The sequence below is a fragment of the Otolemur garnettii genome, unplaced genomic scaffold (genome assembly GCF_000181295.1).
Source record: "Otolemur garnettii isolate 467f Iridium unplaced genomic scaffold, OtoGar3 scaffold00061, whole genome shotgun sequence".
Taxonomy (NCBI): domain Eukaryota; kingdom Metazoa; phylum Chordata; class Mammalia; order Primates; family Galagidae; genus Otolemur; species Otolemur garnettii.
The window spans coordinates 3103853-3118102 of record NW_003852456.1 but is presented as its reverse complement, the minus strand read 5'-3'; the positions used below and the strand labels follow the sequence as shown (position 1 = coordinate 3118102).

Here is a 14250-nt window from a genome sequence, read left to right as displayed (position 1 = left end):
GTTCCTTAGCACAAACCTAAGACCAAGTTTCAAATGTTTCATAACCTGTCTAAGTTACCCCCTGCTAATCTCTTCTAGCAATTAGTTTACAGTAGCTGACTTTGGTCTACCATAAATTTCTTACAAAGTTTTTTTTTAGAGACAGAGTCTTATCACCCTTGGTAGAGTACCGTGGTGTCACAGCTGACAGCAACCTCCAACTCCTGGGCCTAGGTGACTCTCTTGCCTCAGCCTCCTGAGCAGCTGGGACCACAGGTGCCCACCACAATGCCTGGCTGTTTTTTTGTTGCAGTTTGGCCGAGGCCAGGCTTGAACCCACCACCCTCAGAATATGGGGCTGGTGCACTACCCACCAAGCCACAAGCACTGCCCCTAAATTGCTTACAAAGATAAAACACACAGTAGCATTTGGAATCTTTGATATTTACAGAAATGCAAAGCACTTCCTTAGAAAATTCATACAGTAGCTGTGTGTTTTGAACAATGTCTGAGTTTGTCTGACAGCAAGAGTGGGGCGTAGAGAAGCCAAGGTTGCCTCTCTTGGATTCTTCTTCCATCAGGGGGTCTTTGCAGACCTACTTTGGTTTAGGAAGGCTGGAAGCTCAACCCAGCTGAGGTCAGCAGCTAATATTAGCCTAAGGCCTTTGGAGAAACTGGCTGATTATGAAATACCTCTCAGGAGACTCAGGCCTACCAAGATGGAGTCAGAACCCACCGCTCCTTAAAGCAAACCCAAATCTTAGATTAGTATGGCTTAGAAGTGTTGTCTCATCCCAGATCCTCTGACTTGTATCCCAGGAGGTGAGGTAGACAATGCTTAAAAGCCCAGAAAGTTTGCAAACTATCCTCTATGACTAAACTTAGATCTGAAGTGGATTTCCAAGGTCCCTTTAATAGTGCAGAGAACCGGGCCTTTATAATTCAGGACTCTTCTGGGTTAAAAAGAATTCCCTGAGCCTGTTCTGGTTTAGGCTCACTTCTCCAGCACTTAATTGGATTGGCTTGTGGAAATTAGGCAGGAAAGGCATCTGTTCAGCTCATCCTTAATTTAAAGATCATTCTGGCTTAGCTCCTGTGGCTCAAGTGGCTAAGGCACCAGCTGCATACACCTAAGGTGGCAGGTTTGGATCCAGCCTGGGCCCGCCAAAACAACAATGACAGCTGCAATCAAAAAAATAGCCAGGTGTTGTGGTGGGCGCCTGTGGTCCCAGCTACTTGGGAGGCAGAGGCAGGAGACTTGCTTGAGCCCAGGAGTTGGAGGTTGCTGTGAGCTGTGATGCAATGGCACTCTACCCAGGGGGATAGCTTGAAGCTCTGTAAAAAAAAAAAGATCATTCTTTTCTTTTATCTTTGGTTGGTCAACCCAATTATTTTCCTCCTGGAATTAGCAGGGAAGTCATAAAATAATTCAGGAGGAAAGATGTCTTCAAACACGATATTCCTAGCAAATTTTGCTCCTGCTGAACAAAACACATTTAGAGAAAATAGGATTTTCTTAAGGAGAACAATTTAACTTTAAAACAAAAATAAAAAGGGATACATTTCAACCAAATAATCAAGACATTCACATGTATGCATTATTTAAGGCAAAAAGGTTTTGTTTCCACTCAATGTCTGAATTTTCTTTATTATTTACCAGTATTCATGATTCCTTTTATACCTAATTCTTATTCACTTATTCAGCATCATTTATTGAGTGATTATACTTTTTCAAAAAAATGTTAAATTTTATTATGTAACTTGCAGATTTTTCAGGAGTGAAGGAGGAAAATGGCAGAAAAATCAAATGCAAAACTGTGCAAGTCTGGGTGAGGTGGTTCCCACCTATAATCCTGACACCTTGGGAAGCCGAGGCCAGGATTTGAGACCAGCCTGGGAGACATAGCAAGATCCCATCTCTTAAAAAATATGGTGGCATGTGCCCATAGTCCCAGCCACTCAGGAGGCTGAGGTGGGAGGATCACTTAAGCCCAGCAGTTTAAGGCTGCAGTGATCTGTGATCATGCCACTGCTCTCCAGCATGGGTGACAGAGTGAGTCTTTAAAAAGAAAGAAAGATGACGGGCACCTATAGTCCCTGCTACTTGGGAGGCTGAGGCAAGGGAATCATTTATGCCCAAGAGTTTGAGGTTGCTGTGAGCTGTGATGCCATGGCACTCTACCAAGGGTGACATAGTGAGACCCTGTCTCAAAAAAGAAAGAAAGAGAGAAAGAGAGAAAGAAAGAAAGAAAGACAGACAGACAGATAGGCCAGATTGGGTGGCTCACACCTTTAATCCCAGCACTCCCAGACTGAGGTAGGATCACTTGAGCTCAGGGAGTTCAAGACTAGCCTGATCAAGAGTGAGATCCCGTTTCTACTAAAAGTAGAAAAACTAGCTGGGTGTGGTGGTGGGTGCCTCTGGTCCCAGCTAGTTGGGAGACTGAGGCAAGAGGATCACTTGAGTCCAAGAGTTTGCAGTTGCTGTGAGCTACGATGCCTCAGCACTCTATCCAGGATGACAGAGTGAAACTCTGAATCAAAGAAAGAAAGAAAGAAGAGAGAGAGAAATCAAGAGTTAGCGCCCTCTGGATTTGATTTTGCTGATTCACTTTTAATGTAATCACTTGGCTATCTCTCAGGGATTCATCCCTCACAAGGGAGGAAAAGTGGACCCCACCAGACTTACTGGGACACTATCCTTCAAGGAAAAAGAAACTTTGAGCAATAGATGTCTTTTTCAACAACTACTGCCCATGTTTTGAAAGTACTGATTTGCTTTCAGCCCAATAACAAAGGCTGATTTGCCTTCTTTCCAACTGATTCGACGGTTTTCTGGAGCCTTAAAAACACATTACATAAGTCCTTAGAACTCTTTTGAGCAGGTAAATTCAGTATTGGTAAGCAGTGATCCTTTGTTGTCACTGCTGAATCATTTTTTGAAGGTAAAACACGACATAAAGTCTTCATCATCTGAGGAGACCTGGGGTGTTGCCTTTTCCTGACAAAAAATCTCACTTGGGGCTGTGCCTCATGTAGGGTGGACTTGTCTTCAGGGCAACAGCAGGAAACATGTATACAGGGTGCCCCTAAAGTCTCTGTGCAATTTAGAATAGGTTAATGTAGTAAGTTGCACACAAACTTTATGAACATCTGGTATAGATGGCTTGTCACCTGAAATTGCAGTTGTCCCTTGTTGTACGAATCCTCTCACAGCAGACTTAGGTGACTAAACTCAACTATTCCAACGCAGGCTCAGTGCTTCTCCTCAAGGGTTTCTAAAGAACTTGGGTCTCTGAGGTGGCATAGTGACCAGACTTTTTTCCTGATCATCAAAAATGCCTGGTTAGTTAGAACCAAGACCCGGTTCCCACCACCCAGCACCATTTTTTAGGAATTCTGTGTCACTGGAAGACTCAGCCATGGTTCAGCAGGCCTTGCCTCAGGACTACCGGTGTGTAAAACCAGTGTTTAATGTATCACCGTTCCAAGCAAGGACCTGAGAGCCTGCTGCCACATCCATATTCCCATCAGTGAGACACCCCTTTCTGGGCCTGTAATGACATGTCAGATGTCCCTGATTCCAGAGCCAAAGTGTGGCACTGGCTGGGGACACCCCACACAGGCAGATGGGCGGGCGGGCAAACAAGTTATCCATCTGTCCGCATGCTTTGGACCGTGGTGTACCATGCAAGGTGAAGGCCGCGTCCATTGGAGGCTTCTGTACACTCAGACTTTGGGAGGGGGACCCACATCTTTCATTCTCCTTGTTTTATGAATTCTTCAATGCTTAATGATTTTTTTTTGTTTGATTGGTGGTGATTCATGCTAAGATAACATCCTTTCTGGGACTTTGTATGCGGTGAAAAAAATTCCACAATCTGGATCAGAAACAAACAGTAACTTTTGCTCTCACAGTCCAAGATTATGGCCACAGACCCTGAGGACTGCTCCTGAGAGTGGACAGGGAACAGGTATGAGGCCTGAGGGCCACTTTGTACAAGGCAGGACAGAGAGGGGCCCAGAATGACCATGCAACGTCCTCTCAGGGAGGCTGCTGCAGGAGCAGGCCTCTGCTCAGACAGTTCATCCTGAGTAACTATATGAAAAGAAAGGGAAAAATTAGCTGAACAAATGAAAGGCTAGGATTTTTCCTCCTTCTGGGAAAAACAATGTTTTTTCTTAAAGAAGTGGGGACTTTTATGCATGGAATCATCCAAAAATAATGTATTTTTGATTTTTATGGCCTTGATTGTGTTAATTAAGCTATTATTCACACAGAAAATGAAAATCATTCCACTTTGGAGGCAGACTTTCTGACAGTGTTTTGGGACAAGCAGTGCTCAGTTATGCAAACAGTAGGAGCAGAATCAGGGCCAGCACGCAGCAGCTGCTCGGTAGGCCTGGCGGGGCGTCGCTGGCCGGGCCCTTCAGCATGCACAGCACCCGGGACCAGGACCCGTTGTTGGGTAGGGGGGCAATGCCTGCCACATGGCACATGACATTGTAGACGTCCACCGACCTGATCGGAGCGGCTCTGAAGTTGGACTTGAAATCTGAAATAGAAAAGCAAACACAAGCCATTGGAGCCTCCAGCTGAGCACAGCGGGTGCTGAGCCACAAGGTGGAGGAATTGCATTCAGGCTGCTGTGAACTAGGGGCTGGGAAATCGGCTCCACCCAGGAGGTGTGGCCTAGTGGGGGCTGGGAAATCGGCTCCACCCAGGAGGTGTGGCCTAGTGGGGGCTGGGAAATCGGCTCCACCCAGGAGGTGTGGCCTAGTGGGGGCTGGGAAATCGGCTCCACCCAGGAGGTGTGGCCTAGTGGTCGCAAACTTGGTATTGCACCTGGAAGACTCCGTGTTATGTTTTGTAGGGAATAGCTTTCTATTCCTATGGAAAGTAAAAGATGAGCTGCTTTAAAGGTAAGTCAGCAAAGAGATTTTGTGTATAGCCTTGGTCTCTTTGTGAAAACAGGCCTTCCTGTTCAGAAAGGCCCTCTGAAGCCGCCCGTGACTGCAGGGCTGGGGTGCTGCTGGTCACACACTGTCTTACTGGGCTCCCCTTAACCAGATTATGGTCTGCTCATCTTCCAGAACAATCCATACAGGGTGCCAAATTCTACTGCAGAGACCTCTCCAGACTCAAAGATGGTTACGCCACTTTCATGTCACAGGTCTTTTTTTTTTTTTTTTTTTGAGACAGAGCCTCAAGCCGTCCCCCTGGGTAGAGTGCCATGGCATCACAGCTCACAGCACCCTCCAACTCCTGGGCTCAAGTGAGTCTCCTGCCTCTGCCTCCCAAGTAGCCGGGACCACAGGCGCCCGCCACAACGCCTGGCTATTTTTTGGTTGCAGCCATCATTGTTGTTTGGCGGGCCCGGGCTGGATTCAACCTGCCACCTTAGGTGTATGTGACTGGCGCTTTAGCCACTTGAGCCACAGGCACCGAGCCCACAGGTCTTAATGGTATGTGAACCGTGCAGTTTCCTTGGGGGCCAGCTAGTTCACAGCAGCAGTGACAATAGCTTCCTAAATGCGTTAGGAAGGTCAATGGAACATTCCTGGGGAGCCATTCACTGACAGATAAATTAACCATGTGGAAAATAAGCAAACTGGTACTGAAAGAAGGGATACGAGTGAGGACCCTGGGTGACCTGATGGAGGAGAATATGGTGACCCTGCCAGAGTCAGCACTGAACCTGTGCGGTTGTGGGACAAGCAGGACGGGCTGGCCACTTGAGGCAGAGTAAGGGGCACTGAAAGTGACTGTATGTTCTTGAAGGGATTTTAATCGAATACATTTTCTCCATAAGAGGCAAATAAGATGCTAAATTCAAAGCACTTGTCCTTTTCAATAGTAAATAGAAGACTTTGGGGATATTCATAAGCAACTTCACTTTTAGGTTCCAAACCAGACCTTCCAACAAAATACCTAGGACCACACTAAGGTTGAATTTAGAAAGGAGGTTTTATCTGTGATGAAGGCCTACACGTGTGCTTTTGGTTCACCTGAGATTTTTAAAGGAAAAGAGTAGTTTGGAGGCGGTAAAGCCAAGTTTTCTATCTTAGGAAAAAATCTTTAAATTGCTTCGCTGAAATGATCAGATGCTAGAATAGCAAATTAGAAAAAAGTTACAAGCAATCCCCGAGTCGTGAGTGAGATAGGTTCTGTAGGTTCGTTCTTAAGTCAAATTTGTATGTAAGTTAGAGCAGCTGCATTTTACCTATTACTGTAATAGCTTCCATTCATAAGTGAAAGTCATATGTAAGTCAGATGTTTATAACTCGGGGACTCCCTGTATGTACAGAAAACTCTGCTACACAGTACGTTAGATCTAGAGCAACTTCCCAAGTGACAAGTTTTGCTCCTTCTGATTTTTTTGTAATTTTATTTGGAGACAGATTCTCACTCTGTCACCCAGGCTAGAGTGCCCTGGCCTCAGCCTATCTCACAGTAACCTCAATCTCCTGGGCTCAAGTGATCCTCCTGCCTCAGCCTCCCAAGTAGCTGGGACTACAGGTGCCCCCCACCATACCTAGCTAGTTTTTCTATTTTTAGTAGAGATGGAGTCTCACTCTTACTCAGGCTGGTCTCAAACTCCTGAGCTCAAGGGATCCTCCCACCTTGGCCTCACAGGTGCTGGGATTACAGGTGTGAGCCATGGTGTCCAGCCTCCTTCTGACTTTATGGTCAGATGCCCTGGATGTGACAGTCCCACTGTCACACTGGTGGCTGTGTCCTTGTCCTGTGTGTGAGTAGGAGGGCATGTGAGGTGGTGACCAATAAGAAGCCTTTCAAGCTGGAAAATATTCTTCTTAGTGAAGTATCTCAAGAATGGAAGAAAAAGTATCCAATGTACTCAGCCTTACTATGAAACTAATTTATAACTTTCATAGGAAAACTTTAACCCAATTTTAGCCCAAGAATATGGGGAAAGGGGAGAGGGAGGGGAGGGGGGAGGATGGGTGGAGGGAGGGTGATTGGTGGGATCACGCCTATAGTTCATCCTATAAGGGTACATGTGAATCTCTCTAAATGTAGAATATAAATGTCTTAACACAATAACTAAGAAAATGACATGAAGGCTATGTTAACCAGTTTGATGAAAGTATTTCAAATTGTATATAGAAACAGTACACTGTACTCCATGATAGTATTAATGTACACAGCTATGATTTAATAATAATAAAAGAAGCCGTTCAAAAATCTGCTTCCTCAACACTTTACCAAGATCATGCTCTTCTGACAAGAGGGTCAGAAAATGTTATCTTTCTACATTGAAAGGATAAAACCAAATACTGGATATGGGAGCAGGAAGGAAAATTGGATTTTCTTTCCCACACCCTGTAGTTCATGGCTTCCTGTTCTGCACAGGATGGGACTTTGGGCTCAATGCAGAGATGATCCAGGCTGCAATGAAATCTCCTAGAAAATTCCTGAATAGCAAAACAATGCCTGCTCCAACCAGGGAGGACCCGGACAAGCTTCAGTAGCTCAATATGGCATTGTAAACCTAGCCTGCAAATCCAAGTTATTTTCACGGGTTTACTTTTTTTTTAATATTGAAAATGTGTCTCCTAAAGAGAAAAGTCTTTGCAGGCCCACGCAGTGCCCGGCGCCCTGAGCTGCTTTCTGAGCAAGGCTGGCTATAGGCAGCTCACTAAATCACAGCCCTGCTGTCTCATTTCCAGTGCAAGAGTTCTCTAGGGCAAGATTTGGTTGTTGAAATTAGAAGCTAGGATTAACCAGAGAGAGGCTTTCTTCCAGAATTATTTTCCTTGCTTGTTGCTGGACCAGACTTACTGACTTCTAAGGCCATCTCCGGGCAGCTGCAATTATGTCTTGTGTCCAATCTATGCAAGGTTCAGGAGGCATGAACCTTTATCTCAAAGTGCAGCTCGGTCATTATTTAAGGGCTTGCTCCTAAATGTTCTTCTCAGTAAACAGTCAGTGGGTAAAGCTGTTTAATCTTTCATGAGAATTGGAGCCAGAAATGGGAGGCTCTCAACACTCTTATCTGCCTGGGAACATTTTGCAATTAGCCCTGTCCATTTGCATCAGGGGTTGTCTTTCTGTTCATAAAAGACCAACGCTTTTTAGTTTTAAAGGAACCTGCAATGAAGCGCTCTGCTTGGGGATGAAATCTCCCCCTGGAATTTAACTTGAAGTTAACACAGCTTTGGGTACTTTATTTAAAATTTGGGTTGGGGGCCAGACACAGTAGCTCATGTCTATAATCCTAGCTCTCTGAGAGGCCAAGGTGGGACGATCACTTGAGCTCAGGAGTTCAAGATCAGCAAGAGAAATAGAAATATTAGTCAGGAGGCTGTAGCAGGAGGATCACTTGAGCCCAGGAGTTTGAGGTTGCTGTAAGCTAGGCTGACACCATGGCACTCCAGCCTGCATGACAGAGCAAAACTCTGTTTCCAAAAAGGTAGGGGGCAAAGCAAATTTGCTTTCATCCAAGATACGTCTAATCATCCTGGCTCAGAGTCAGGGTCAAGGTCATTCCTCAGCCTGCCCTTGAGCATGTCCTCACTTCTGGTTGGCCCTGAACAGAAAGGGCCTCTTGGAGTGTGTGCTGTAGACCCTGAGAAGCGATCACATCAACTTCAAGTCTCACAGCTGTCGGCAGCCCGGACATCAGATAGCTGTGCAATAACGTTTTGATGAATTAAGTAAAAAAAAAAGGAATCACAAACATGTGGAATGCATTTTCTCCACTGTACTCAGGATTGAAAATTTATAAGGAAAAAGTTTTTGGTCATATTTGCCAAAACCAAAGCAGCATTTGAAAGGAAGCCAGCCAGAGATGCCTCATGGGCTCGGCTGGGCTTGCTCGGGTTGGTTCATAAAGGTGGGTCTGTCACTGGCACTGTTAGTCCCTGCTAGAGACACCTCCCTGGAAATGGTGGGCTGAGAGCATTTGATCATTTCGTCACCTACCAGGTCCGAAGGCCAGGAAAATGCCACGCATATCCATGAGCTCGTTGTCATACCCGTGCCACCCGCGCTGCCAGCCTTCCTGCTTGCCAGTGCTGTTCATCCAAAATGGAAGCATCTCCCGATCCTGAAATCAGGCAAGGCAGTTACATGACACTGCGCCTGGACAGTGGCGCTGAGTGGGCGTCTGCTGCAGACAGCCACCCACTGTGGGACATCCTCCCCGGTGCCCCTGATTGGGGGGACCCAGCGTCTGCTGCCCCGCCCTCTCCTCCAATCATATTGGGTCCTGGGCAGCAGAGCCCTATTCAGAAGAGCTGAATTGTGTCTCATAAGCAGCTGGAGAACCATGTTAGTGACCGAGGGCTATTCAAGTGTATCGGTGGTGTGATAAATATGTGTTTGGTCTTTGTGCCAGAGTCCTGATCTAGAGCCCCCAAAACCTGTGGAGTTTGCTGAGTGGTCAAGTGTCTTGCATACATAATAAGCTCCTTTGTCCCACCCTGAGTTGAGGCTACTGAGATGAGCCATGCAGTGCGGCTGGGGGCCAGGTAGCTTCAGGGTGGGGCTGGTTACCAGAGGAGCCAACCTAGGGGATAGGAGAGCCTCTGGAGACCGAGCTTATAGGTACCTACACTGGGACATCCACAGAAAGGAGCTTCTGGAGACCAGGAGCTCTGCGTCCTCCCCTCCCAAACTTTGCTCTGTGCATATCTTTCCTGTAGCTCTTCCTAAGCCGCACCTTTTATAATAAAACTGCAATTGTGGCCAAGTGAGGTGGCTACACCTGTAATACCAGCATTCTGGGAGGCTGAGGTGGGAGGATCCCTTGGCTCAGGAGTTTGAGACCAGCCTGAATAAGAGCAAAACCCTGTCTCTACTAAAAATAGAAATCTAGCCAGGTGTCATAGGCACCTGTAGTCCCAGCTATTCAGGAGTTTGAGGCAAGAGGATCTCTTGAATCCAAGAGTTTGAGGTTGCTGGGAGCTATGACACCACGGCACTCCAGCCTGGGTGACAGAGTGAGACTCTTTCTAAAAAAAAAAGCTCTCACGGTGATTATTTCCCTCATTCTGTAGTTGAAGGGACTATGGCACAGAGCAGTTGACCACACAGGCCTGGGGTTGTCTGCCACCCAGTCCTTGTGCACCATCCACTGCCCACAGCCAGAGGTCACCACAGCACTGCAGCCGGCACTGGCCATTGAGGTGCCCCCTAGGCCCTTGCTTTCTCACTCAGTGTGGCCAGAGGCAAAGCACCGAAGCAGCTTTGGAACTGGGTCAGTGTGGGGTGAATTCCAGTGGCCGCTTTCTGGCTATGCGATCCTGGCTGGCTGCTTCACTTCTCTGAACTTTGGTCTCCTTGCTGAAGATGAGGATGGTGACCCCTGCGAAGTTCCTGGCCCTACTAGGTGCTCAGTGAGTGGCTGTGGTCTGGTCTGCAGATGGCGCTGGCTGTAAGGGCTGAGCCCTGATGTGCTCATTTAGCTGTCATATTGCATTGCACACCCATCCCGTCTCACCCCATAAATCGCCCCCTCTCATTGCTGCTTTCCAAATCTCTCTGTTTCCTGAATTTCTACCACCCCTCGACCCCCTTGTCTAGCTGTGGCTTGTGTTTTCCGTGGGAATGCTTCCTTAACAACTGAGTCTCTACCTTTTTCTTTCTGTTCTTTATCTGACTGTGGTGACGGTCACAGCACCTCCCAATTTAGCTTCCTCGGCTAATTGAATGTGTTGCTTCTCCCTTTCACAGTCTGGGAGGCAGTGAATCCCGAAGCGCCAGGTAGAGCATGTTTGCTGTTAACCCGTTAGGACCCCACGTTAGGACCCCTGTTTGCCCCCAACACGCAAACAGGACAAAGGGAGATGCAGACCAAGGTCCTGATTATAAAATTACACTCTGAATTCTACAATAAACACATTTATACAACGGTGAAAACTCAGCCCAGGGGTAATTTGGGGTCTGTCTGGTCATATGTTAATCCACTAGTTTTTCTTTCTTTCTTTTTTTTAGAGACAGAGTCTCACTTTATCTCCCTCGGTAGAGTGATGTGGTGTCACAGCTCATAGCAACCTCCAGCTCTTGGGCTTAGGCGATTCTCTTGCTCAGCCTCCTGAGTAGCTGGGACTACAGGCGCCTACCACAACACCAGGCTATTTTTTTGGTTGCAGTTTGGCCAGGGCCTTGTTCAAACCCGCCACTCTTGGGGCTGATGCCCTACTCCCTGAGCCACAGGCACTGCCCCACTAGTTTTTCTTAAAATGACAAGGCAAAGGACAGGCACAGTGGCTTACGCCTGTAATCCCAGCATTCTGGGAGATAGGGGCAGGAGGATCCCTTGAACTCAGGAGTTCAACACCAGCCAGAGCAAGAGTGAGACCCCATCTTTACTGAAAATAGAGAAACTAGCCAAGCGTGATGGGTGCATGTAATCCCAGCTGTTTGGGAGTCTGAGGCAGGAGGATGGCTTGAGCCCAGAAGTTTGAGGTTGCTGTGAGCTATGACACTACAGCACTCTACCCAGGCACTCAAGGAAAAATAAAATAAAATAATGACAAGGCACATACTCAAGGGAACCTACTCGTTGGCTTGTTGTTCAGTGCAAGGCCCTGAGGAAACCACTGTGAATGACAGTGTGGGGACCTAATCTGACCTCAGTCCAGGTGATCATCACACTCTGAAAAGTGAAAAGAAGCATTTTGGTTTGTAGAGAAGAGAGCATGAGGGACCCTCCTGGAGACATGGTCAGTCACGTGGCATGGAAGCCACTGTGTGCTGTCGACGGGCCTGGCTTGGCCCCTGGACCCTACCCTGGCATTTCTGGCCCCATCTGCTGGGTTCTCTGTTCTCTGCTGATCAGGTGCCCCTCTTTGCCTGAGAGCCCACAGGAATGGCTCAGTCGTCCTGTATCTGTGGGAACCCCCATTTTTCCTAGGCCTGTGTCCCTGAACTCCTACTCATTTCCTAGTTAGCATTTCTGGTCATTGGCACCTGCCCTCTCTCTGCTGAAATGTTTGCAAGTCCTGGGGCTTACACTTCCTCGGCCTACTGTTCTGTTTTACCCTGTGGTCTGATCTGCTTGCAACCCACCTTCAAATGTATATCTAAAATACCCCAGGCTCCCTTTAGGAATTAATTCTAAGCATGACATGACCAATGAGTCCCCTGGGGGCAGGGCCTTCCCACTTCGGCCCAGTATCCTAAGCTGGTAACAAGAGCCCTGTGTGCATGGAGTCCGTGCAGACTAGAAGGAGGTGGTGAAGTCGTTCAGGCACGAGGCAATTAAAGTTTGGCCCCAAAATGCAAGACAATGTCCACTGAATCAAGTTCTCAAGCCGGGGACCTGGAGCTACAGAGTCTCCTTTGCCAAACATTTCTTTTAAAGATGAAGCAGCGCTGAGCCCCTGCTTGCTTTTGTCTGCCCTTGAGCAATCCCTTCGCTTCACAGTAATTGTTCCACTTTAAACTGAGCTATATTGCGAGCTTGGGTAATCGAGTTAAGGCGTGTTTGTTAAAACACGGTGGGTCTGGAGCCAGGAAGTCTAAACCAGGACTATGGGTTCACAGCCACAGTTGTGTCTAAAGAGTCCCAGGAGCAGGGCTTTTGATTCTCCAAAGAAGGCAGAGATGTGCTGAGTGATGCATAAGTGGAAAAGCCTCTCACGTGTAAAGCTGAATAACGTTTGTGTTTGGACTGTGGGATGGAATCTGAGTACTGAATAAGCTGTTGCATGTTCTGTGCTTACCTCAGTGATGAACCAGCCTTCGTCAGCCACTAACGTCAAAGGAGAGACAAATTTCCCTTTCTTGTAGTGGAACCTGCTTGGTATGGCTTCCTTCTCGTACACGGTCATGTGAGCCACGGTGCTCAGCTTGTTATATACCTGTGGAGAAATCAAGTGTGACTGGTTTGGCACTCTGTCTCTTAAATGTGAAGTCTGATAATAAGTTCACCAACTTGTCCTAGAAAAAGTGCTACGTACCTATTGCTAAACATCACTAAGGTCACCTTTGAAGTACTCCCCTTGGGAAGCTATGCCAGTGCCTGGTTCACCCTTCAAAGCAATTTTTTAACTTGAAATTAATTTATTTTTATTTTTCTGAGACAAAGTACTTTGGGTACAGTGCCTTGGCATCATAGCTCACAGCAACCTCAAACTCCTGGGCTCCGGTGATCCTCTTGCCTCAGCCTTCCAAGTAGCTGGGACTATAGGACCTGCCACCACGTCCAGCTAGTTTTTTCAGTTTTTAGAAGAGACAGGGTCTTGGTCTTGCTGAGGCTGGTCTCAAACTCCTGAGCTCAAGGGCTCCTCCTGCCCTGATCTCCCAGAGTGCTAGGATGACAGCCATCATCCAGCATACCCAGCCCCAAAGCACTTTTTCTAGGATGAATTCACAAACTTGTCACTCTGATAGCCATTCCAGAAAGGGTTCCATAATTTTATGATGAAGATGTAAATGTTGTACATACTTTTAGTATTATCAGCAGCTTAAATATTTATGGCTAAAATTAAAATCAACTCCTTGATGTTAACTTTGACCCAAATTCCTGGGTGTAACTGAATGTGAGATGAGTTTATCAACTCAACTCCAAAAAATGACTTGGTAGAGGGTTTCTGATGGCTCCATGCGTTATGATTTCCTACTTAAGAAAATCCAGAGTTCTGAAGACAAGTAGGGTGCATTTATAGAATGCTTTTGTGTCAGTGAAAAAGCTGGTGACACCCAATAGCTCTCACAAACTGTTGTGTCCGTCACATGACAAACTGTTGCTAAAACACAGCCCCTACTTTTGAATAATCTACCAACTGCTTTGGGCCGTTGGCAGCGCCTGACTCACACATCACGCGGTGATTGGCTCTTCCCAGCTCAGCTGCAGCTGATGCCCGAGCTTCTGGGGGCTGCACATTCCTAAGTGCCAAATTGGAGGCAAAGATGATCCTCCCTGCCAAAAAAGCCAGAACTTCTTTTCAAGAATCTGCCAATGTGTAAAATTTTTCTCCTGGTTTCATATTAGGGAGTTCATAGGGACACTGTATGAACACATTTTGCTCTAGTACTTTCTGACCCAGGAGTCTGAGGGAAAAAGGACAGTGTGGCTCCTGGGGACCAGGACAGGCTGGGGGCAGTGGCATTGTAGGCCACTGTGCCTTCCACCCCCAAATGGGCAGATCCTATATGGGAGTGGGGAAGGGGGCGAGGAGGGGTGTCTCTCTGGCTCAAAGAGGGGGGCTCCTGGCCTCCACTGATACCAATGACAGTCCAGAGTCAAATGCCCCACCGCCATAAGGATGGAGGCCCAGGACCTATTCCCCGCATCCCTG

At 47.1% G+C, this 14250-nt stretch overlaps 1 protein-coding gene across 1 annotated transcript in view; it reads right to left on the bottom strand.

Annotated features, from left to right (window-relative positions):
* Positions 1-2511: 2511 nt before the first annotated feature.
* The window catches only part of ENPP6 (ectonucleotide pyrophosphatase/phosphodiesterase 6), a 70775-nt gene continuing 59036 nt past the window's right edge, over positions 2512-14250 (bottom strand). The window contains exons 6-8 of the mRNA XM_003792788.2: positions 12673-12810; positions 8927-9050; positions 2512-4535 (exon numbers count right to left, since the gene is read on the bottom strand). Of these exons, the coding sequence (XP_003792836.1) occupies positions 4327-4535; positions 8927-9050; positions 12673-12810 (471 nt within the window). The 3' untranslated portion in view covers positions 2512-4326. The remainder of the gene's footprint in view (positions 4536-8926; positions 9051-12672; positions 12811-14250) is intronic.